Raw genomic sequence first — 23,458 nt, 5'->3', positions numbered from 1 at the left:
ACATACACAGCATGTGTCTTCAGGAATCAGCCTGCACTAGTATAAGCATGATCTTGAAAAGAAAAGAAAACAAACAAACAAACATGCAACTCTTTCCAAGGTCAAGCCAAGTCATTACACAAACCCCAGTTTCAACTCTGCTCCAACAGAAAACCCAAGCGCTAACCTGCTGTGCAAAGCACAGGCTCAACAGAACCAGAACTGTCAAACACAGCTCAGCGGCGCTGCCACTCACACCAGCCCCACTGAACCCAGTGTCCACACGCGTGAAACCTGATTAGCTTTGTTCTAGTGGTTTTTCCTGTAAAACATAACAGAACATGACAAAAATGCAAAATTAAATGCCAACATGCTACAAGTCCACTGATCTTCACCACGGCTTTCAACAATGCTGAGCAAAGGGATTGGCTCGGGGACATCCTGTGCTCTTCACAGCGCCACTTTCTATTACTAACGTTACACTACTGTACCAGGCTGCAAAACCAGGGAAAAACTCTCTCCAGCACAGTAACTTTACAGGCTGACATTTGGCATCTACTCCCTCCCACATTCCCCCATACTGGAACTACGTACTTAGGTCAACACACACAATTACATTTGATCTAAACAATTCCATTTTCTGTTTCAAAGGATGAATATTCACAAAGGACTGTCACCTGTGACAGTGTAACCATAGCAGCTGTACAGCCCAAAATTGCCATGAAATGGCCCAGCTTCCAGCGAGGGAAGGGCTACTAAGATCCAAACATGGAGAAAATAGAGAAGTTGAAATCATGCAGGCTAGAAACAAAGCAAAAAGGCTTCAGACAGCAGGGAATGAATGTTATTCCAAAAAAAAAAAGTGCAAATAATCAGACCTCCTTGCAGATCTTACCCTACGTGAAGCCAGGGAGGCCTTGACTCTCATGGGGAAAGGCCAAGGACATTGCCAACTACAAGCCAAAAACTATTAAAACATCAGACTAGATGGTAACTTAACATTCAAAACAAGAACACTATCGAGGAACACCAAAGAGATCCCTACCCAACTCCTGCTCCATGGAGTCCAGGGTGATGCTGACATCAGTGATGTCTTCACACCACTCTTCACACCCTCTGCCAGGCATGGGGACAGTTTTGTTTTTAAGGCTCACACGCACCACAGGGCTTTGGCCTCTCCAGTGACAACACCAAGGAAAGGTGGCAGCTGGAGGACACTGACTTTTTATGCTCCCACATTCTTAATACTTTACACACTCTTTGGAAATGAGATGCACAAATTCACTTCACACAGACTTTGCAATTCTTTGAACATTCATCATAGAACAGTTTTGAAAACTACCAACTCGAGTTTGACTTAATGCAAAAGGTTTCCTATGCCTGAAAAAAGGGGATGATGATAATAATGGACATTTAACTCTTCTTTGCCTTCATGTGCCCATGAAAATGTTGTTAAAAGTGCAAAATGTTTTCCAAGATTACCTTCACTAAACTTGTAATTTTCCCTCAACACATAGCACAGCAAGTTATTTACACAAGGCTGTATATACTTCAAATAAGGAAAATGAAAGATGATCTATAAAATCATTTTACTCACAAAAAATGAAAATTAGTAGTAGCTAACACAAAACAGGAAAATATTTTTACCAGGGTGTTTTTAAACAAATTATATCAACTATATACATATGTAAAGAGCTTATTATGTCTGCAACTGGAATAGGCTGAATTTGTGTAATTCATCTGAAACCACATAGGGTCTAAACGAAAACATATAGTGTAATCCAGGAGTAATGCTGACAATCAGCTATTACATGGAAACAAGAGGTATTGGTTAACATAATGACCACAGGCCTCGAGCTGCAACCAGCATGGAAAGGATAAGGACACGCAGTGGGAGATGCAACAGCTAAAACTGACCGGTATCTCAGGTCTGCCAACAGCTCTTCTTGCAGAACACCTGAGGTCTTCACGTGGTTTTCTGCCTGCATGTATAATGGAAGGCATCCTCTTCAGCCAACAACTTGCAGAATAGCAAATGCCCTAATAAGCACTCCCTATCCTAAGCTTCAGAGCTAATTGCCTCATTCAAACTTCCGGTGTTTTAATCCCGATACATAGTAAAGCCTGGCAGCAAAATGATTAATTTAATTAGCTACATTCTTCTAAAGCTGACTAACTTAAAAAAAATATCAAAAACCAGCAGCCAACAACTGCTGAATTCTCTAACTCTTACCCTGCCAGGAAAAATAAAGATCAGAGCAAAGCCCTGAACACATTCATCACGCACACAGTCAGGCAGCGTTGTATCTTTCCAGCAACATCACCAGTCCCAGCGCCCGCCAGCAGAGCTGCTGCCTACCCAGGCAATCAGCTGGGCCTTGCAAATGGACCTTAGGCGTGCAATCCCCCATTCATTTTGCCTACTGCCTCAATTGTGGCAGCTTTCAATCAGAGGCAGAGAAGGAAACAAGAAGCTACAGACCCCGTGAGCTGCCATCCGGTACATCTGCTTTCCCCATGCATCACTAACATTGTGAAAGGGCAAGACAGCAGCTTTTATTTGCATTTTAAACACTCAAGTAAACAGTATTTTCCACCACGTCTGCTGAAAAAAAAAGATGAAATTAATTTTATTATTTCCAAACAGACGAACAGAATATTTAATTGTCTTTCACAGAGAGAGACCTTGTCTCTTACTAATGAATTTCACTTGTTTTTTTTTTTAATTTCCACTGACAGTACAAAAAATACAAAACTCTATATTACGAGGACCGAAGCTTTTCTTTCCATGCTCACCAAACTCTGCTCAGCTGCACCAAAAAGACTGAGATTCCACCTTCCAGCCGTTACAGCAAGCTTACTTACATCATGTGTTTGGAGAGGAGATTTTTCAACAGAGGAAGCGAAGCGCTTAGCCACGCCGTCCAAGACTCCACGGATCAGTGACCCTCAGCAGCACGCAGCCCACCACCGTGACATCACACTTTCCACAACATGGCTCCCAAAGATGCACATACCAAGAGAACCTGGAGTTTCGATCTTTGTTTATTTGTTCAAAGAAAGTTGGTTTTTCTTCTTCTTTTTGGTAGCTTTTTAGGGTTTGTTTTGCTTTGCTTTTTAAGAGCTGTATTACTTTCAAATCTTACTTTTTAAAACTGAGAAAACGAGGTGGACCACCTGAGACGAAACATTTCATATGCAAGCACTCATCAGTGATAGCAGCAGAAGACATGCTGATTAAGTCACACCATATTAGTCAGGGCTTCCATTAATACAACTAAGGGCTCATCAAGGAAGGAAAATGTGAAATTGTTCCATTGCTGTTACTCTGCTGGAACACCACATTTTAACCACTGGCTGGAGTATTGCTGAGTGACACAAGGGAGAGAAATGCTTAACAGAAGATGAAAATAATACAGACTCGGTGCAGACAAATGCTTGATCCAGGCACCCACAATCCACCTTATGCTTCAGCCTGAAACACAGATTCATGATTTAACCAGGTTTCTCAACCTGCTGCCTGGAGAGGACCCAGCCTGGGAGGCAGCACCAGCCAGCAGCTGCCTGGGTCTGGTAAAATTTGGCACGAACAACAAAATGGTCAAATATTAGAGATGCCTAAATTTCAGAGGAACTCATTTGTAAAATACAGTGACACTCCCTGCCTTCCCCCTTCCCGGTCCCCCCATCGATAATTTACAACCCACAAAAAGGTCTGCAGCAGTTGGATGAACGGTACAAGCAGCAGGTCACACAAACAGAGCTCTCCAAGAGGTTTCCCAACGCAGAATTTAGCCTCCTGCCATTCTAGGTATCACATTACTCAGTTTATTTTTAAAAAAGCACCAAACAAAACAACCAACAACAACAAAAGAAAACAAGCCACACAACAAAAGCAGCTTCTCCCTTCAGTATAAAGTTAGGGGATTTTTGTCTTGATTACTCCTTCTGGAAGACAGTTTCGAAACCTTTTTCTGCTCTGATTAAAACCATTCTGCAAGTTTCAGCCTATGCTTTCCCACAGCAAATTTGAACCCAATCATATTCTGCTCTGAACACCTTATCTCCTTGTCTAGTGTTTGTTCCGCAGTTGAGTTCCACACCTGTGCAGTGTTTCAAGCAAAAAGTCTTCCCATTGCCTTAAGCAACAGTCTTAATTTCTCATCTCTAAAAAAAAACCCCAACAAACAAACAAAAAACCCCAACAAATCACTTTACCTGATATAATACATTCTAGTCTTGCATTTACCTTTCCCACCTCCATCACAGTGGCTGTTCACCAACACCCTATTTCAGTTCGTACATTCTGAGACGTTGCTATTTACTCTTAGGCTCCTAGATCCTATCACAATTTCTCCAAAATCCCGAGTTCTGTGTTACCAACCAAAGTCTTGACGCTATTACTGTGCTATAACATAGCAGGTCATGGCACATATATTTTGCATACTGGTCCTGTGAATAATCTAAACTGCAAGAGAAGGCCTTTAGGAATAGTAGCAGAAGTCAAATAAATGAAGACATAAATCTGGACTGAAGAAGTCACAGAGCAACATGTTGGAAAGAATAACCCCACTAAAAAGCCCCAACAGACATACCAGAAGACTTTACATTATGACTTGAAACAAATGTGTCCACTAACACCAGCTACAGAAGAAAAGCCTCCCTAAGTAAGCCAGGGATTTTTATAACATAGAATTTCAAAAGACATCAAAATAAGTTAATTTTAAGAAGGGAGGTTACTACCCACAATTCTGAAAAATAAATACATAAATAAAAATCACCACTGAAAGATGAGCTGCCTATAAAACAAAACTGCATCATCTCCCACCATGGCATGCAGCAGACAGCACTCACATCTCTTCTCTTGCTATTATAGAAAGCAAATCACATATCAGCACTGCAACTGTCAACAGTGTTACTAATTTCCCTATTATTCTGATTGAACTCATCTGAATGCTCTAGCCAGTGCTGCTTACCAACAACAACCAGAAACAAGGACCAGTGATATAGGAGAAAGCCATTATACATTATTTTAAAAGAAGAAAACCCACACCTCTTACAGAGAGCACATTCCACACTGCTCTGGACAGTTGGGAAGCTTCGAATTCTAAATAAAAGTAAACAAAAACTTCCATCTGCTGATGGAAGTTATTAAATTACACCTTAGCACCTGCTGTCACACCTGTAAGAGGAGCCTCAGTTTACAGCAGCACACTGAACACACTGTTTTACTACAAATGTCAAACGCTGCTCTCATTTAAAAAACCCTTAATCTTGAAGCACCATGTGTGAGGAAAAATAAAGACAAATCCAGAGGAACTTTAGTTTTCCCATCATCTGTGGAAGAGATATTCAGTTGTTCATGCTCAGGGCTATATCAAGCCATCCTGACATCCAGATTGTTTGTTCATTTGAAAGTTTACCCTTTAGAGAACCTGACTCTTAAGAAAACAAATTATTTCTTTGCCCTTACAAGCTGTACAGGCTCCTTAGTAAAGTGTGCAAAGGCTGTGTGGCTCCCATGCCTGTGATGGAGGAAACATGACCAGTAACAGCCTAAGTGATTGCTAAAGTAGGAAAGATCTCTTAAAACAGTAGAATTAGAAAGCAACAGGGAAAAAAATGGATGTGGAATATCAGTTTTCATGGAGAGAGTTTGATTTACATTTCGCACAAAAATAGTTTTTTTACACCTATGCCAACTGATTTTTTTTATTCCAAGCACTGCCTGACAGGTCAGGAATATTCTTAAATATTAATAATAGATTAGGACGATAGCAATGTGGCTCCAGCCAAAGCAGAACACTAAAACACATGCCCTTCAGAAGCCAAAGGAAAGCATACACTGTGTCCTGAAGGGCTTACAGTCTGTATTTACTGACATACATTGGATGAGGTAGAATTTACCTATTAGATAGTGCTGACTTTATTATTTAATCCATAAAAATAATTTTCTGAAGTTCCAAAGTAATTATTAACAATGATTCTTGAAAACAGACATGAGCATACAGCAATATTTTAAAAGTTCAACACAAAGATACTGGATTTAATAAATTGTGTGTCAGTACTGTTCTATAGATTTGGAATCTAAAGATATAGTTGCTTGATTCATTGCTTGTTACAATCCATCAAAGTTGCTTGGTTTATCATAGCTCTTCGTTGTCTTCAAGAGGTTTAGTGAAAGGTTTTTTCCACTACTTTGCATGGCTTTTCAAACACTGACAGGCACACAGTTGAAAAAATTCATGGTAGTGTCTCTTTTTGTGCCCTGTAAGTCTTGCTGAACTTGTCTTACTTCCATGCTGCAGGTAAGGCAATAACTCAAAAAGTACTGAAGTTTTCACTAAGTAAATCACTTGAGAATTACTCTATTATAACTACAAGTGGGAACAATCGAAAGAAAATTTAAGTCAGAAGGCATTTAAAATAAATACATAAAATCCATGTTCCTGTAATGAGTTTCCTTAGCTGCAGACGCAGAGCACCATTTTCCAAAAGACCTTAAATTCCTCTCTAGGCCATACTCTTGCCAAGGCCCCATCTGGAATAAGTGAGCTCTCTTCACGACCAGGAAAGGTCATCAATCCAAACCTCCATGCATGGAAGGCTGGCTTGTCTCTCTGTTTAGGTTGGATCATGACGCCACAGAGATCTGTCTCACCAGCACAGACCACGAGGTGACAGAAACCTGTAAACACCCCTATGGTAGTAGAGTTGCAGTTTCACCAAGGGCATTATTGTACCATCAACTCTGAGTCTACGTAGTCCGTGTTCTACCATTTCCGATCCTATACATAAATGAGAAAGAAATTAAGCCTTTGCAGCTTCACTTTCGTATTTTAAAAAGCCATTCATTACCAGTCCTGCAAAAGATGAGCAGAAAACTGGGAACTTAAAGAGCCAAAAGAACAAAATTGACAGCGATATTAAAAGTATATCAAGAAATGAAGACTGGACATTAAAATGATAGCCATGGAAACTGCCATAAGGCGCACAGACTACAGCAGGATTTTGAAATCACCAGCATTCTAGGGAAATGCTGGGATTGTCCACAGGAGAGTAATTAAAGGATCTGATCAATAGTTGTCACATCCCTGTATGAAACAACATATTTAAGAAATAAAAGAGTAACTCCTATACTCACTTTTTGCTTTTTGACAACATAAGTGCTGGACTTAGCGCAAAACATTGATAAGTGTTAGATTACCCAAACAAAAAATAATATGAACATGGGCAAAAAAATATCCCTATCAGTTTCTACTTCATATGCTGCAAAATGATTTTTCAGTTACTCACATTTAGACCGACACATTCCCAATTTGAGGACCAGCACACACTGAAAAAACTACAGCACTCATAATTCAGAAATTGGACTGCAGCTCTACTGAAGTTTCTATTTTGGTAGTTCCCATTTAAAACAGTTTTAAATTATGTTTAATTTCTTGTCCTCCTGGCTTTTTCAAGGTGAGGAAACATAGTATGCGATATGCACACAGAATAGGAAGATATCTTATGCATGAAGCCATGAGGGATTTGAGCCAGATGTCCAGTTTCCAGGACTGTTATGAACCTCTTTAATGATCCTAGGTAAATTCATCTTGTTAAGCCTCAGTTCTCAGTTATAGAGTTGTGAAGACAAACCATTTAATGGTGTTAGCTATTCAGACCCCAGAATCGAATGTTTAAATAAAAACAAATCAAACAACCCAACACACAAGTCAGTTAAGCACTACTAGTAACGAACAGGCCAGACCAACACCCAGGCCTAGGAACCAAGAAAGTAGAAGTTAGGGGACCAAGCTCTCTGTTGTTCATTACTTCTCGAGCAGGTGCCTCTAGGAATCAAGTTTAGCGTAACAACTTTATTGCGTGAAGGATCCAAGAAAAAGATACATTCAGACTTGTAATGAACATAAAACCCTAATGAAGCTGCTACCTTGTCAATCAGGTGTAGGCTGACACAGCCAAAAATAACAAGAGTTCCAGTAGAGCAAAGAGCACACACCTACTGTATCAACTCCTGAAGATGTCAAAAAAATCCTCTGTGTTTAGAGTGGGCGAACAGCAAACAAAAACTTGAACAGGCTTCCTTTGCTCTCATGTATTTCTGAACAACCAGGTAAGAGTAAGAGTGGTAGAGTCAGTTGCTTGTGAACCAAGACAGTCAGTCTTACCTGCCCCAAAAAAGCCAGCACCAAAAAGCAATAAAACAACAACGCAAACTACCTTCCCTCAGTAATACAGGCCTTGCAGGTATGTATTCTCATGCCGCTACTGCATGCAATTCTGTAAATCTGATATTGACAATAATATTTAAAGTATCAAGCTTCGTTAACTAAGGTGCAACACAACAAAAAGGCACAGCAAGCAGCAATGCTGTGCTGGTGGAACTCCCTATGTCTAATGTCAGAGAAGGCAGTAAATTATGAGATTTTATGCTTTAGACTGGTTCAATATTTACGAACACCCCAGAATTTGTGATCAGCAGTTCAACTAGCCTTAGTTAGATTTCTGACTGTGCATTTATAATCTTGGCTTTATTTCATGTCACTTGCACTGTACACAGGCAAGGTGTCCATATTGTGCTACGTTACCTCATTTTTATTGAGCATATTTGCTCTTCTGTCTGTGGGCAATTAACTCGATTTGCAACAAACAGAAGTTTCAGCAACCAGTTTAAACTCCTCATCAGACTTTTGGCATGGGTTGCAAAAAGCCTGGCAGCAAACTATGGCCACAAGCAGCAGCTGTTTTCACCAGAGAAACACATTCTTCAGCGAGATCCCTCTCCTGCTACACTGTCAATGTAGCCAATATACAGCAGCTTTTCAGCCACCTCTCCAGGGCAGTTCTCTCACAGGAGAGGGCATACCCTGCAAGACGTGTACCAGTGGTATGCATTCACTAGAGGAATGACTCCAAAATTCACAGTGCGGCAATCTGCTCAAGAACTCGGTATAGGTTTATCTCAAATAAGAGACCACTTTGTCCTCTCTGGCCAGGCAAGAAAGACATGGAATAAAAAGGGCAGGAGCAATTGCTGCCATGCATACACAGCAGCTGACTGAGGAGAAGCTGTGTGTTTTTCAACTTTTCTAAGCCTTTTTTTTCTGAAAAATAAATCAAAGATCAAACTGCTGCCTCTGAAGACACAGTCTGTTTTCTTACCCCACATGCTCTACTGTTGTCTCTCAGGCCTCCCCCTGAGCAAACTTGCCTGGATTACCAAAGAGAGGGACAGCCAGACTAATTGCTCTGATCAGGAAATAAAACTGTTAAGGCTGGGGCCACAATTTGCAGAGCATAAATATTTCCTTACTTGCACGCACATATTTAAAAAATATTGCCAAACTGAGTTATGATCGATTGCAGTTCTCCACATGACTGGAACATTTAGTTAAGTTAACCCGATTTTGCTGATTTGCTTTTCCTCTTTGTATCTTCTCTTTGCCCCCTAAATTATTCTAGTTTGTGTATTAATCCCATCCAGAATATCTCTCATTGCACCACCCAGACACCCGTATTTGCCTGAAAGTTTCATTTTGTCTCAAATGGAGTCTTTCTCTTGGGAGCACACAGTCTGTTATACTGCAGTTTATCATCTTCAAAAAGAGGCAAAAAGACACCTCAGGACTTAAATGGTCCATTGATGTCCTGTTGTAACCTTTATTTAAACAGCTGATTTGGCTAAGATGGCCTAAACAGACAGGGAACAAATAAGAATTCAGTGTATGACAACAACAAAACAGAAATTCCAATCCAGATCATGGTAAGAGCTCCAAGTAGCATTTCTGCCTTACATAGGAGTGTTTAATTGTGCAGCTGGAAATTCAAATTCTATAAACTGGCATTTTTATTAGAATAGCAGCCCCCTTTACTGCAGTTGGGCACTGTTTATCAAAGAGCTTACCATATGACCGAGTCAGCAAAAGCATGGGAAAACCATAAAACCGAAGCACAGAACAAGTCACTTGCCTAACAGCGCAGGCGAGCCCGTGGCTCGGTGAAGAACCAAACACAAGTTTCCTTACACATCAGTGCATTGCCTAAGCAAGGATGACGATGAACATTTGTGCAGAACTACTTCCCCCAGCACTGGGTGGACAGCAGCTATCGCACATTGTACCAAAAACTGTATGAACAAATACAACCTTGTAATTAACCTGCCAGAAAGCTAACACTGACTAACAAGCAGCCAGTGCCCAGCCTGGATCTGCTCCAGCCTTTCTAGCTGTCAATCCCAGCCATCTAGAGTCTTTGTTTGAGTTTCCCCATGAGGCGACCTTTCCAAAATTCAACTCTTCTGAAGACCAGGAAATTCAGTTACCCACAATATCATTACATGGGACAGGTCTTAAATCACAAGGAAACAAAAATCAAAAAATGTCTTCTAATAAGAGACAGTAATACCTTAATTTTCTGGTGAATATGCCTCAGTGAATCTGCTGTACCCATGTCCATGTTGTCACTGATGCACACAAAATCCAGCTTCATTTTTGTGTCCAAGTTTAACATCTTTTGGATTTCCTTCCTTGTAATCACAATGACCTCTAGGACAGAGGAAAGTGGGATGAAATTACACACAAAAAAGCCATCTTAATCACAAAAACAACACATTCGCTTTTTATTTAGAAAGTCATCAGTGGCATGAAAGCATATTTTCCAAAATTAACAATGTGAGAACACAAGTTCTGCAAAGACAAGATTGAGAAAACAAAACAGCATGAAACCTTTTGCCCTGGCCACAAGAACTGGAAGGAAAAGCAGGAGTCAAACCCTGAAATTAAAATATCTCACCCTGCAAAAAGACTCAACACCATGACGCTGTTCGTCATGTGCAATTTTAACAGAGAAGTGTGGGAAATAACACAGCCCTCAGCCTAGGAAGCTCCTGTGGTAAGATGAAAACATGCTAATAATAAATCTGTATCAATCAAAACTGAACTCATCCCAAAAAAAGAGGAAGGAACTGTAAACAAGAGAATCATGTAGCAGTTTGGTACCAGAGATGTGGGAGGGCTTCCCTCCCACTCCCATACTGGATGCCAACTGGGATTCAAAACAAGTGGAAGAAACTAGAGAAAGAGATTGAAAGCACATCTTAAATCGGGGAAAGTGACCAATGGAGAAGGAAGTGGTGTCAGGTGGAAGCCATAAGCCCACACTTCAGCATAAACCTGGTGAGCTGGCCAAACACCTCCTAATATTTATTAGTAGAGATGAAGCATTTGCAGTTGGAACAGAAGGGACGCAGTGAGTCAGACTGTGGAACACCTACTTACTAATATGAGTAAGTATGAGGAACTAAAGCCTCAATTAGGATCCAGGGAGAGAATTCATGCCGCTGAAGTATTAACACAGAAACATAAAGATTGGTCAGGGGGCAGAAGCAAGAGAGGGGCAGGAAGGTGGCAGCTTCCTTACTAAAGTTGCATATGCAACCCTGTACATCCAAATTTTCATAGGGGACAGATGAGCTGAAGAGCTGTGTGTGAGAAATTATAAAGATCTGACCATAGCACCAGCTACTAGTGGTCAAGAGCACAAAGTGGAAATTATTATTTCTTAATAGTTATAAAGAGCCACACAATGCACAAGACTGGTCACAGACAAGCTTTTAGCTACCCCTATATCCACATCACAGAATAAAAGCATGATCCTAGCAAAAAAAGATCAGAGAACAGTCAAAGAAAGTAGACATTCAGAAAGGAGACTTCAGCTAACAACAGGTAAAAAGCAATTCCAAGGGGAAAAAAGTTCTTAAGGATTTCTTCATTAAACAAAATAAAGGCAAAGTCTTAACTTTGCTCTTTCTTTTGTTCCTTCACACTGAAACAGTAAGAGGTTGACATGGATAACCATGAGCTGATCTTTACATCTCTACAGAAAAAATAAGTAGTCACGAAAAAGGCCATATTCTTGAGATAGAGTACAGAATAATCACACAGTCACACAGGAGAAAGAAAAACAGAGAAGACGACAAAAAAAGGACAAATACGAACATGAAAAAACAGAGCCAAGAAAGTTTTGTAAGTAGCAGGTGGAACACTATAGAAAAGTTTGGTTCACCACTCAAAAGGTAAACAAAACCCTAATCCCAGAAAATACTAAAAACCTCACCATGTACTAAATACCACTTTAGCCCTCCCATGAAACAAGGCCCACAGGTGAGCACAGTGAGCACTACAGGCCTGCCACTTCCCCCTGCCTCGTTCTGTCCAAAACCCAGCACCTGGCTCCACGCTGCGATGACAAGGCCTACATGCCTCAGACACAGCAAGTAACCCCGAACTTCAGGCCAGCCTGAAACAACAAACCAAGAGATACCCCAAGAGACGTGACACGCTTCTCACACTGTTCTCATTAACGATTCAGAAAAACAAATGAATGAGGAACTCCCAGCTAACAACAGTGGGAAAGACATCAAAGTTGGGAAAAGCACTGATAAGGGGCGAAGAGGTGGAAGAGGTCGCTGGCACCAGAGCCACAGCCTAGAGTTAAGGAAAGGATGTGACACGGGCCAACAGCACAGCTCCAGTTGCAGAGATCTCCTGCGACGGCACCCGCCCCCATCAACAGGGCACCTGCAACAAGGTATTACAACAAGATAGGGCAACAAACGGGAGTTATGAAGGTAACCGCGGGGAGCCCGCAGGATGAGCGTGTCGCCCTCACTCCCGCCCCAGGACACCGCCGGGCCTCACCTTCGAAGCCGGCGCGTTCCAGGAGGTTCAGCGGGTACCAGAGCAGGGGCCGGTTACCCACCGGGAGCAGCGGCTTCGGGATGCTGGAGGTCAGGTCCGTCATACGGGAACCGCCTCCCGCTGCCATCACCACGGCCTGGAACTCCATGCTGCAGAGGGAGTACAGGGGCAAGGCCTCACTCAACCACGGCAGAACCGGGCAGGCCCGGGACAGGCCGAGCCGAGCCGGGCTAAGACCGGCTCTGCTCAGCTTCGCCCAGCTTCAGCTGCCAGCGCTTCTCAGAGGCGTGCGTCGGCTCCCCGCCTCCCCCGCGCCCCTCACAGCCCGTGGGGAGGCGCCGGGTCCCCCCGCCTCGCCGTTACCTCCGCTCTGGCGGCCACCGGCTCCCAGCGCCTCACTGACAGGACGGCAATGGCGGCACCGGCGCGCAGCACGCATGCGCGCGGAGAACCGAGTGGGTCGATCGCAGACCGCGGCGGCAGAGCGCCGATAGGCTCGATTCCTCTCTCCGCCTCGCTGCAATCGGCTCCTCCCGGCCAGTGCAGCAAGAGGAACGCCGAGGGAAGGATCCCCAGCCGCGGAGCGCCGAGTCATGGATCCCTGCCCGGCCACGGGAGGGTCTCGGCGGCACAGCGCCCCCAGGCGGCCGGAGGAGGCGCTGCAGGCAGGGGGTGCTGGAGCGCTGCAGACGGGGTGCGGGGGGCAGAGTGCAGGCTCTGGGGTGCATTGGGGCAGTTTACAGGGTACATGGCGGGCAGGCAGTTTGCAGCCATGTTCCTCATGCACAGCATGTCCACGGAGGGCACAGCACCCACAGTCCCTGTGCGCACACCCTACTTGCCACTCTGCAGCACCCCATGCTGCCGTGTCACCCAGCAGAGAGCTCCATGCTGGCCCGCCCAGCTGCAGTCCCAGCCCTTGAGAAGCACAGACACAAACAGGACCTGGGGTAGGATGGCAGGATCCGGCCCTGCAGATTTATTGAATCCAGGGTCCCTGGGGTGGGCAGCTCCCATGGCACGAGGCACCTGGGGGTCTCATTCATCCCAGGGGTTCTTGTCGGTGTCGATGGACACACAGTTGTACACGGCGAACCGCAGCAGCTCCTCGCAGACTTTGGCCCTGGTGGGGGGACACTGGGTCACAGGTGTGACAGGCACCAAGAGCTACACAGTTCCCTCCCCATGCCCGCCTGGATGTCCCCTGGGGCAGGACCTGGGGAGACTGGGAGGGGACCCTGAGGCCGGCCCCAGTGAAGGGGGAACATCCCACCCCCAGCTCGACTCACGAGGAATAGTTGGGCAAGAAGAAGATGCAGGAGCATGTGGAGGCCTGTGGCATCAGGTCCAATGCGTTCAAGCTTGGGAAAAAGGAGAAAGAGTCAGATCCCGGCACCACACAGGGACCCCAGCCCGGGCAGGATGGACTCACTTTGTCCTTTCAGGGAAGACAGTGATCTGAACCGGGAGGCGGCTCCGGCCAGTGACGAACTTGAGGAAGCAGCTGAGATCCTCTGAGGGGAAGGACAGGGCTCAGGGACAGGGACAAGCCCAGCCCAGTCACTGCTGTCATGGCAAGGTCTGCCCTTGCAGAAGCAGCCTGGGAGCACAGGGCAAAGCTAAGGGATGCTCTCAGTATCCCAGGAAGGGTCAGGCAGGATGACCCCAGCCGAATCCCAGGGAAGCACTGGTGAACATCACCTGGGTGCAGGGCAGTGGGTACCCTGGCCCCTGGCCCACCCCACTGCACATGAAGAGTAGGGAAAGGCTTGGGGTCGCTCACCACTGGTGAAGTTGTTGAGTGCCTCCAAGAAGGTCTGGACACGGGTGTCATCAGAGGGAAAACCCTCAAACGTGACTGCAATGAGGAACACACAAAAGCTTAGAACTTCCCAGCAAATTAACATAGGACACATCCCTCCTGCCCTTCTGTGAAAGCTCAGAGCTGAGGCAGGAGAGGAGGACACTCTCTACTCTCCATGAACCTCTGCGAACACTCAGAACCCCCAGAGGGGCCAGCACCCTGCACAAAGGTGGGTGGAGAAATGGGGGTCCTGGTTTGTAGGGTGCCCACTCACCTCTGCCCACAAAGGCTGAGGACCAGAGAGACCAGAGTGGGGACCAGTGGGGTTTGCAGCTGAACCTAAAGCATCCCTATCCAGGGTTCCTCTGGCTCAGGCACCCGCAGGCTCCTGAGCACCCCACAACCAGGACTCAGTATGGGGCAGAATGCATGCACAGAATGAGCATCATCAAGGACGTCTCCTGTCCATGCAGAGGGCTGGGAGCAGCTTTGGGCTGGTCCTGGCACTTACTGAACTTCCGCAGTTCGGCCACTGTGATCTCGGGGTCCCCACAGATCTTCTTCTCCAGCTGCTGCCAGGTGAGCAGGTCTAGTACAGGCTGCGGCACCACTTGGAGCAGCCCAGCACGTATGGCTGCAATCTGGGGAGGGGACAGCAGGGGTCCCACATCACCGCGGTGGGTCTGAGCCCAGGGCAACCAGCCAGGGAACTGAGGACAGGGATCGCAGAACCCCAAAGGGTATCCCTAGGGCTCATGGACATCCTGGGCAGAGGATGCATGGAGGAACGGCCTAGCTGGAGCTGGTATTGGGGACACGTTTTTACAGCCACCACAGATACTAGGAGGGCTTGCCACAGGAGCCAAGTCCCCTTGGAAGCAGTGCAGTTACCTGCTCCTTGCTCTCCTCCAGCCGAGCCCTCTGCACCAGGCGGATGAACTCCTTGCGGTCCTCGTAGCACACCACAGTGTTGCTGCCGTTGGGGATCAGCTCCACGGTGCGCTGGTCGCTCAGCACCGTTGTGTAGGTCAGTTCTCTCCCGAACATGAACTCAAAGGCTTCCCTGTCCGCCCCCTCCAGCACCTCCAGCAGCTTCACCTGCAACCCCAACAGGCAAAAACCATCACGGTGGAGCCGGAGCAGCCACGGGAGAACACGGCACAGCCCTGCCAGCGTCTGGCCATGCTCACCAGCTCCAAGTCTACAGCAGCAAAGTCCTTGCTCCAGGAGACCTCCTCCCCTGCCAGCTGCTTCCACACCAGCGCTGGCAGAGACAGGACCTGCCGGAGGGAGTGGAGATACGTGTCCTCCCCGTGCCTCTCCTTCACCGAAGAGCAGCTTCTCTGCTCAACACATGGTGGCTCCCACTGAGCCCCCTCACTGCCAGGAAGGCTCTGCCAAGCTCACCAGAAGCTCCTTGCTCCTCAGGGCTGCTCCCATCAGCTGCCCGATCCACTCGTATTTGGGGAAGTCCTTGCAGGAGGGGTTGGGGACATACATGCCCCTGGTGTCGCTGCTGCTGTTACCCTGCGGGACAAAGGCTTAGGACCCATGGCCACAGATGCAACCGGCCCAGCGTGGTCACTCCCTGCAGCCTCCCTCTCCATCACCCTTCAGCCTGCCTCTCCCGTCCTTTACACCCCTCCAGAAGATCTTTACCACCCAGGTACAAGCAGAGTCTCCCCAGCCAATAGCCCTGCAAGCACTAAGATAGGACTAACACCCAAAAAACCCCCAGGCTCTGCTGTATGCCCCTCTAGAGCTGTGACAGGCACACAGTGGGGTGCCAAACCTGATTGGATGTGCGCACAAAGAAGGGCAGGGGCACGGGGACATTGTCCAAGCTGGGACACAGCTCCTCCGATATGTCCGACAGGCTGTCCCGAAAACCGCCGCCTGCAATGGTGGCAGAGGCTGGTTAATACCCAACATGTCTGGGGCCAGATGCTGAGCTGGAGGGTCCAGCCAAGCCACTCCCTCTCTGTGGGGTAGGAGCGGCGCTGAGGGCACAGGAGAGATGCAGAGATCACCCCAAGTGTGGAGAGCAGGACAGCCTCCCACAGAGCAGCTGGGACAGCATCTGCACCCCACAGCAGCAGGCAGCCCACTGAGCTGCACCCTAACACAAGAAAGCCCAGGGGAAAAGCCTGGGGCAGAAGGGGAGAGCTCTCACCGTTGTCCATGATCCCCTCGGTGACAAAATCACACTCCCACCACTGGTTGTAGCTCAGGGGCCACCTGCAAGGAAGCGATAGCCCCATGTACATCCCTCCTCCGAGAGAGCCAGCAGCACCTGGCATGCCCTGGCAACCCACTCCAGGGAGGTGACACCGCACAAATGTGATGCTAAAGACCTACCTGTAGTCCAGGAGCTGATTATTCTTGGAAGATCTGAGGCCTTCGTACAGCTGGAGCGGAGCAGAGCAGAAAGGGGATAAGACACAGCGGGGGCAAGCGATGCTGCCTTGGCAGGTACCCGGCGTGGGGCACAGTGTGGCCGTACCTGGGTGAACACGGTGTTCCTGCAGCTGGGGTCCAGCGCGGGGTTGGCGCGGTGCTCCCGGGCCAGGTGCCGGTTGATGCACAGCTTCGGAGGGGCGTTAGGGGGGGTGGTCTCCGAGGACTGGAGACAGTGGGCAATGAGGGCTGGGCTCCGCTTGGACAGCAGCAGGAATGGCTTCATGCTCTAGCAAGGGATGAGCAGGGATGATCAGAGGCCTGATCCTGCCACCATCTGCTCAGTTTCCCCTTCCCAGAGCACAGCCCCCAGCATCACAGGGGATGCTCAGCTCCTCCAGCTCTCTGGCAATGCCCAGCTCTGCAGCTTTCAGCATGAGCCCCGGGCTGGTCTGTCCCCGTCAGTTCAAAGGGGACATGCCGCACGCCCTGGGATAACCAGCCTAGCCTGTGACAAGATGCTCCTGCTGACACCATCCCAGGCGATACTGGCAAACACTCACCCTGAATGCATTGAAAGTGCTGAAGCTCTCCTCAGGGAAGGGGATCACATAACACAGGACACTGTCCAGGAGCTGGACAAACCTGGAGAAAGGAGAGGAGCAGTGTGAGGATGCAAGGGGGTTGGTGGACATGCAAAACTCAATACATTCATAGCATTTCACTGCAGACAGCCCCAGGCACACATCGAGCCTGGGCACCATGTTCCCTGCTCGTGGGTCTCCTCCAGGCCATGGAGAGACACCAGCACATCAAGTGGAGCACCCAACCAGCACCCTCTGACCAAGCTCTTTATTTTGTTCCCCCCAAGAAAAAGCTGCAAACAAGGGCAGCCCAGCCCACGCCGCAGCACTGCGGCTGAATTGCCCCACAGGGTCTCTCTGTGGAGCCAGTGCTGACCCCAGCCCAGGGCTGCAAGCAGTGGGGGACTCCGCATGATGCAGGTCACTCTTACCCCATGCTCCCCAGACACTGGAAGCAGCCATGTTTGGATGGGGAGCAGCAAGCCCAAGTCCCTGCCATGCACAGGAAAAGCACTGGCAGACTTTAGGCAAGACATGTGCAACCCCCTGCTAGAGGCCAGGGCATGGTAATTCTGGGGACCTGAGCTTGCTGCAGGGACAGTGTCACCCCCATGCTGTACCTGTGAATGACCACAGCCCGCCAGTACAACACGTTGGCATCCACCCCTTTCAGGAGAGGGTAGCGCACCAGCCGAGCTGGCTGGAACACGTCGGCATTGAGGATCAGGTCCCACTCCCAGAAGGACCTGATTTTAATCCCTCGCAGGCGGACGTTGCACCCTTGGTCTGCCAAGAAAGGACAGAGATGCTGCATGCATGGCGGCTGCTGTGTGGCTGGCACAGCTCAGATGCTGCGACTGGGGGACAAGGAGCCCCCAGTGCCTGCAGCATCCCAATGATGAGTCATAGAATCACAGAATCATTTTGGTTGGAAGACACTCTCAAGACCATCAAGTCCAACCATTAACCTAACTTTAGCACTAAACCACATCCCTAAGGATCTCATCTATACATCTTTTAAACCCCTCCAGGATGGTGACTCAACCACTTCCCTGAGCAGCCCATTCCAATGCCTGACAACCTTTTCTGGGAAAAAAGGTGTTCCTAATATCCAATCTAAACCTCCCCTGGCACAAGGTGAGGCCAATTTCCTCTTGTCCTGTTGCTTGTTGGGAGAAAAGTCCAACACCCTCTGTGTTACAACCTCCTTTCAGATAGCTGTAGAGAGCAATAAGGTCTCCCCTCAGCCTCCTTTTCTCCAAGCTAAACAGACTGTGTTTGAACAAGGCCCATCTGACAGCTTTTCTTCCAACAGACCCCAAAAAGCAGCCAGTGCATCAGGAAAAGCCACAGGTGCTGGTAATGGCTGTGGCTTTAGGGCTGAGCTGGCAGTCCCGGTCCCTCAGCACTGGCTCACCTTGGCACTCCAGGATGCGGATCTCCAGCACCGGGAGGTGAATATTCATGTCACGGAGGATGCAGACATCATCGAATCTGTTCCTGCACACAGCACGGAGGGAGATGGCAGAGCCGCGAGGCACAGATGCCAGTGAGGTAGCCACCGAGGTGCAGGCCACTATGGCTGCCCAGCCATGACCTGTGGCGAAAGCCCCCCCACCTCATCGGGAGTGTGGCAGGAGGGGACCGAGCAGAGAGGAGAGGCTGCCAGAGGCACAGAGACGTCCTGAAACAGGTGGAAGCCGCATCCAAAGAGACAGAAAAGAGCATGAATTCAAAGCAGAACAGAAAAGCAAGATGGCCAAGAGCACAGCGCTGTTCCTGGTGGGTCCCATCACACCTCGCACTGGCAGAACCATCCTTCAAGCTGAGCTGGCCATACAAGGTTCATGTGTTTTGAAGGAAACAGGAATTTGTAGAGATGAGCCATTTGGTAAATGATTCACTTGTATTTTCAAAGCCTTTGGCAAGGTCACACCGAAGACCTATGGCAAAAAAACACTGCGACTGCCCAGATGCAGAGAGGAGTTGGCTCCTGCCACCAGGAAAATGGCCTCAGTGGTCTTGCAGGTGTTGCCTTAAAGACAAATCTCACTGCTCAGCCAAAAAAAAAAAAAAAAAAAAATGCAAACAGGCAAGTTTTGGGGAAGGAGGAGGAAATCTTTGCACCGCTCTGTAAACAGCTGCCTGTCTCTAGAAGGATGCTACAGAACGAGAGCGAAGACAGGGAGCTGAAGCACCCCAGGACTTCTCAGCTACAGCGCAGCAGAGACGCTCAGAAAGGAGACAGCAGCAGCGTGTGCTCCTAGAGGCAAGGAGGAGGAGGAGAAGAAGGGTGAAAGACCCCAAAAGCCACCAGGCAGAAGGAAGTCCAGCTGCCGCAGCACAGGTGAGGAGCAGAAGTGAAGATGAAGGCGCCTGTCTGGCATGTGGAAGTGGGGACCACCATACCTGCGGGGACAGACGTAACCTGCATCCAATGACCCGTGGGAAGCCACTGTCACCACTGGGTCACTCAAGACTGACCCCAGCCCTTTCCTTAGCATCTGCTCAGGATGCAGAGAGAACTTGTCTATTTGACTCAAGCCGGACCCAGGATGCTCCTCACTCATTACTCACTCACTAATAAGGATGGTTCTCAGGTGCTCCAGCCTGTTTGGTGTCCCGCCATACACAGCAACCTGCTTGGGCATGAAGGAGGTCAACTGCCCATCCAGCACCAGCCACAGCTTCCTGGGGACGAGAAGAGCCTTTTTGTCCTGCTCTCAGCTGAGATAATTTTCTTTCTAGTAGCTGTGGCTTGGATTTATTGTGTGAAGAATGCTGATAATACACTGATGTTTTGGTTGCTGTTAGGTAGTCAAGGACTTTTCAGCTTGCCATGGTCTACCAGGTGCACAAGAAGCTGGGAGGCAGCAAAACCAGGACAGCTGACCCAAGCTGGCCAAAGGGGTATCCCTTACCATATGACATAAAGCTCAGTATATAAACTGGAATTGGCCAAGGGGCAAATACTGCTACTCAGGAATAAATGGGCCATCAGTGTCATGAGCAGTGAGCAATCAATTGCATTGCGCATTGCTTGTTCTGTATATTCCGTACATTCTCTATATTCTGTTGCATATTGTGTATATTATTTCTTTTCTTTTTCTCTTCCTTTGCTGTCTATTAAACTGTTCTCATCTTGACCCATAAGTGTTGGGTTTTCTTTTTTCCTTTCTAATTTTCTTCCCCATCCCACTTGGGCACAGGAATAAGCAAGTGGCTGCATGGTCCTAGTTGCAAGCTGAGGTTAAACCAGACAATTGTCTTCCCCTTCTGAGCTGTCTGGGCATGGAGACTCCCCTGGAGATGTCCTATGGCTGTGGACAAGGTTACGCCCTCGTAGGGGTACATCTGGCAGCAGCTGTCCCACACCATGACCCCAAGCCCTCAGCTACAGCCCGGAAAAAGCTGCTTTCAAGAGGAAGAGGGTGCTTTGCCCCACACCCTGCCTGTCCTTGGCACAGCTGCCGATGGGAGGGGACACCCCAAGGTCTCACTTGATGATGGTGCCTTTCTTCATGTTGAGCCGCACCCAGTGCCGCCCTGGAAGGCCATGGCTCTGCCAGAAGGTCTCTGTCTGGTTGTCGGTCAGATGGGCTGCACCAAATTCCTCCTGCAAAAGTGCAGTGAGCGGAGAGAGGGAGCTGAGCATCCTTGGGCACACCATGGCCACCCCCAGAATGGGTTCCATGGGACCAGAGGAGGCCAGGACTGGGCCAGTCCCTCGGTTCACTGGGCTGCAGGTGGGTGGTGGCTCCCAACAGGCATGGCCTCAGACCCCTGCTGGAGCAGTGAAACACCATCACTGTCCCCTGCCCCTCAGACAGCCGCTGCTGGCTGCTCCTCCCTGCAGCTGCAACGATGCCCAAGTGTCTCATGCGGATTTTAAGCCACTGAGGATCCCCACTACGCACCACCTGTGAGGAGACCTCGACGCTGTTGAGGTGGTCCTTGATGCAATCCTCACTCTGCAGCTTCCTCTCGCTGTGATCATACAGGAACCGCCCCAGCTCCACGTCGTGCTCATAGCTCCAGCCCGGGGGCACGGACCTGCAGGGGGGCTCCATGTCAACAGGACAGGGAGACCAAGCTGCACCTCAAACCGGCCCACCAGTACTGTGCAGGTGTCCCAGCCCAGATCAGCTGCCGCATCTCATGGTCACCACATTGGGACGGCACCAGGCAGCTGTCCCTGCTGCAGGCTGATGGTTCCGCTCTATCTCACCACAACAGTGGGTGTTTATGGCCACCCCAGCCCAGTAGAAATAGCACCATGTGGTTGCTCCAGTGCTCCACAGAGCAAAGGCCATCTTTGCTTGAGCAGCGTCAAGCGGTGTTAGTGTAGAAGGCACCTTATGGCACCCATTCTACCCACTCCCGACCTTGAAGCCAGCCCTGACCACACAGGCAGGTCCAAGCCTTGTCCATCTGCCCCTCAGGGTGCTCCAGTACTGCTCTAGGAGACACATTCATACCGTAACTTCTGCATCGCAGCCTCGTCCGGCTCTACGAGTCTGCGCTTCTCTCCCAGGCGTAGGGAGTATGTCAGGTCCACCACTTGTTCCCAGCTGGAGCAGCACCAGTGGAGGAAAAATATGGGAAAAGGAAAAATATGTGTCAGTGCTTAGCATGCCCAAGCATTACTGCCTTTGCCTGGAGTGGAGGCAGCAGCAGTAGGGGACCAAGGATGGCACCCAGGAGCTGCAGAAACAGCTGCAGGAGGGATGAGACCATCTCTGCACCTGGGTGTAGGCTGGGGCAGAGCACGGGAATCCAGCCCTGCACATGGCCTTCCATCATGAAAATCAACTGTGAGCTGTCTCATCACTGCATTACCTCTGTGGCATCACTCAGCCCAGATACAATTGCATTAGAAACCCCCTGGCATCATCTTTACCCTGCACAGATGTTGTCACGAGCAAGCAGCATTAGCCTAGGAAGGGGCAGTCCCCTGCCTGCAGGTGGCTCGGCAGGGATGTGTCCCACCTGCACTGGAGGGAGTGAGGGGGGCAGTGGTGGATGTGCCCAAGGGATTTGGGATGGTTGGGTCACATGTCTTCTGTAAGTTCCAAACACAGGCACCTCCAGTGCCCACAGCCCAGTCCCTATCTGGGGTGCAGCGGGCTGGGGCTTTACCTGGCTGCAGGTTTATAATCAACCCCGAGTGTCTGGTGCTGCCACTGGATCTTCTCCATGGACTCAACCGGGACCAACTTGTCTCCTCCCTCTCCAAACCTCTGTGCCAGGAGCCAGCCCTCAGCCAGGTCATGGCAGCTCGTGTGCGCCTCCAGCTGCTCCTGAAAGCACATCCTGGTTCACCACCGCCGCCGGGACTCGACATCCCCGCGCGGTTCCCGGCTGCACGGAGGAGGCACATCCCGCCTTTACCTTGCTGAGCTTGACCCAGAGCCCGGCGCCGTTGCAGTACTCCTCGCCGGTGGCGCGGAGGCAGCCGCCCTTCCGCACCTCGATGGTGGCCCGGGCCGCCCGCTTGTCGCCCCGCGCCGGCCCCGGGCTGTCCCACACGCTGAGCAGGCTGCGGGCGGCGGCGCTGGCGGCGGCGGGGTCCTTGCAGATCTTGTACTGCACCTCCCGCGGCACGTAGCAGAGCGCGGCGGGCAGCGCCTGGGCGCGGCGGAAGCACTCGCTGCACTGCAGCAGGAACCGCAGCCGGCCCAGCACCTGGTGCGGCGCCTCCCCGCCCGCACGCATCGCGCCCCGGGCACCGGCTCCGCGCCGCCCCGTCAGTGCCGCTCCGCTGCGCCCCGGGCAGTCCCGGCGCTGCGCTCCCGGTGCGCACCCCCGGCGGTGCCCGCCCCGGTGTGTCCGCGATGCCCGCTCGCCTCCAGCGGTGCCACCGCACCCGCCTCCGCCTCCGGCCGCGCCCCGCCCGGCCCGGCCCTCCGGAGCTGCCCCGCCGAGAGCAGCCCCAGCTCCCGGGCTGCCGCTTCCTCCTCGGGCAGGTATCGCTCTGCTCGGAGACGGTG

The 23,458-nt window shown here is 49.4% G+C and overlaps 2 protein-coding genes across 2 annotated transcripts in view; both read right to left on the bottom strand.

Annotated features, from left to right (window-relative positions):
- Window positions 1-13,133, bottom strand: part of EIF2B3 (eukaryotic translation initiation factor 2B subunit gamma) — a 96,430-nt gene extending 83,297 nt beyond the window's left edge. The window contains exons 1-3 of the mRNA XM_065842198.2: window positions 13,047-13,133; window positions 12,684-12,832; window positions 10,390-10,529 (exon numbers count right to left, since the gene is read on the bottom strand). Of these exons, the coding sequence (XP_065698270.1) occupies window positions 10,390-10,529; window positions 12,684-12,831 (288 nt within the window). The 5' untranslated portion in view covers window position 12,832; window positions 13,047-13,133. The remainder of the gene's footprint in view (window positions 1-10,389; window positions 10,530-12,683; window positions 12,833-13,046) is intronic.
- A 115-nt stretch (window positions 13,134-13,248) lies between these two features.
- LOC136103829 (E3 ubiquitin-protein ligase HECTD3-like) lies at window positions 13,249-23,187 on the bottom strand. The gene is made up of 21 exons (XM_065842279.2): window positions 22,860-23,187; window positions 22,608-22,768; window positions 21,947-22,039; window positions 21,386-21,521; window positions 20,969-21,084; window positions 20,046-20,159; window positions 18,886-18,968; window positions 18,089-18,254; window positions 17,448-17,529; window positions 16,991-17,173; window positions 16,846-16,895; window positions 16,661-16,725; window positions 16,280-16,383; window positions 15,895-16,014; window positions 15,678-15,767; window positions 15,379-15,585; window positions 14,999-15,128; window positions 14,467-14,541; window positions 14,116-14,197; window positions 13,973-14,044; window positions 13,249-13,806 (listed from the first exon to the last, which is right to left on the bottom strand). The coding sequence occupies exons 1-21, from the start codon at window positions 23,181-23,183 to the stop codon at window positions 13,722-13,724; spliced, it is 2,538 nt and encodes an 845-aa protein (XP_065698351.2). The 5' UTR covers window positions 23,184-23,187; the 3' UTR covers window positions 13,249-13,721.
- Window positions 23,188-23,458: the final 271 nt, after the last annotated feature.

The sequence above is a fragment of the Patagioenas fasciata genome, chromosome 6 (assembly GCF_037038585.1).
Source record: "Patagioenas fasciata isolate bPatFas1 chromosome 6, bPatFas1.hap1, whole genome shotgun sequence".
Lineage (NCBI taxonomy): Eukaryota > Metazoa > Chordata > Aves > Columbiformes > Columbidae > Patagioenas > Patagioenas fasciata.
Note: the sequence above shows the minus strand (reverse complement) of the source record. Positions and strands in the feature narration are given on the sequence as shown.

What these genes read in the sequence shown, in the direction of transcription:
- LOC136103829 (XM_065842279.2), bottom strand. Translation starts at nt 23,183, where the DNA reads ATGCGTGCGGGCGGGGAGGCGCCGCACCAGGTGCTGGGCCGGCTGCGG. An exon ending in AGAACCATCCTTATTAGTGA is followed by an intron (nt 18,969 to 20,045) that starts GTGAGTAATGAG and finishes TGCTGTGTGCAG; the next exon opens with GAACAGATTCGATGATGTCT. An exon ending in TGAGGAGCAAGGAGCTTCTG is followed by an intron (nt 15,768 to 15,894) that starts GTGAGCTTGGCA and finishes TCCCTCCGGCAG; the next exon opens with GTCCTGTCTCTGCCAGCGCT.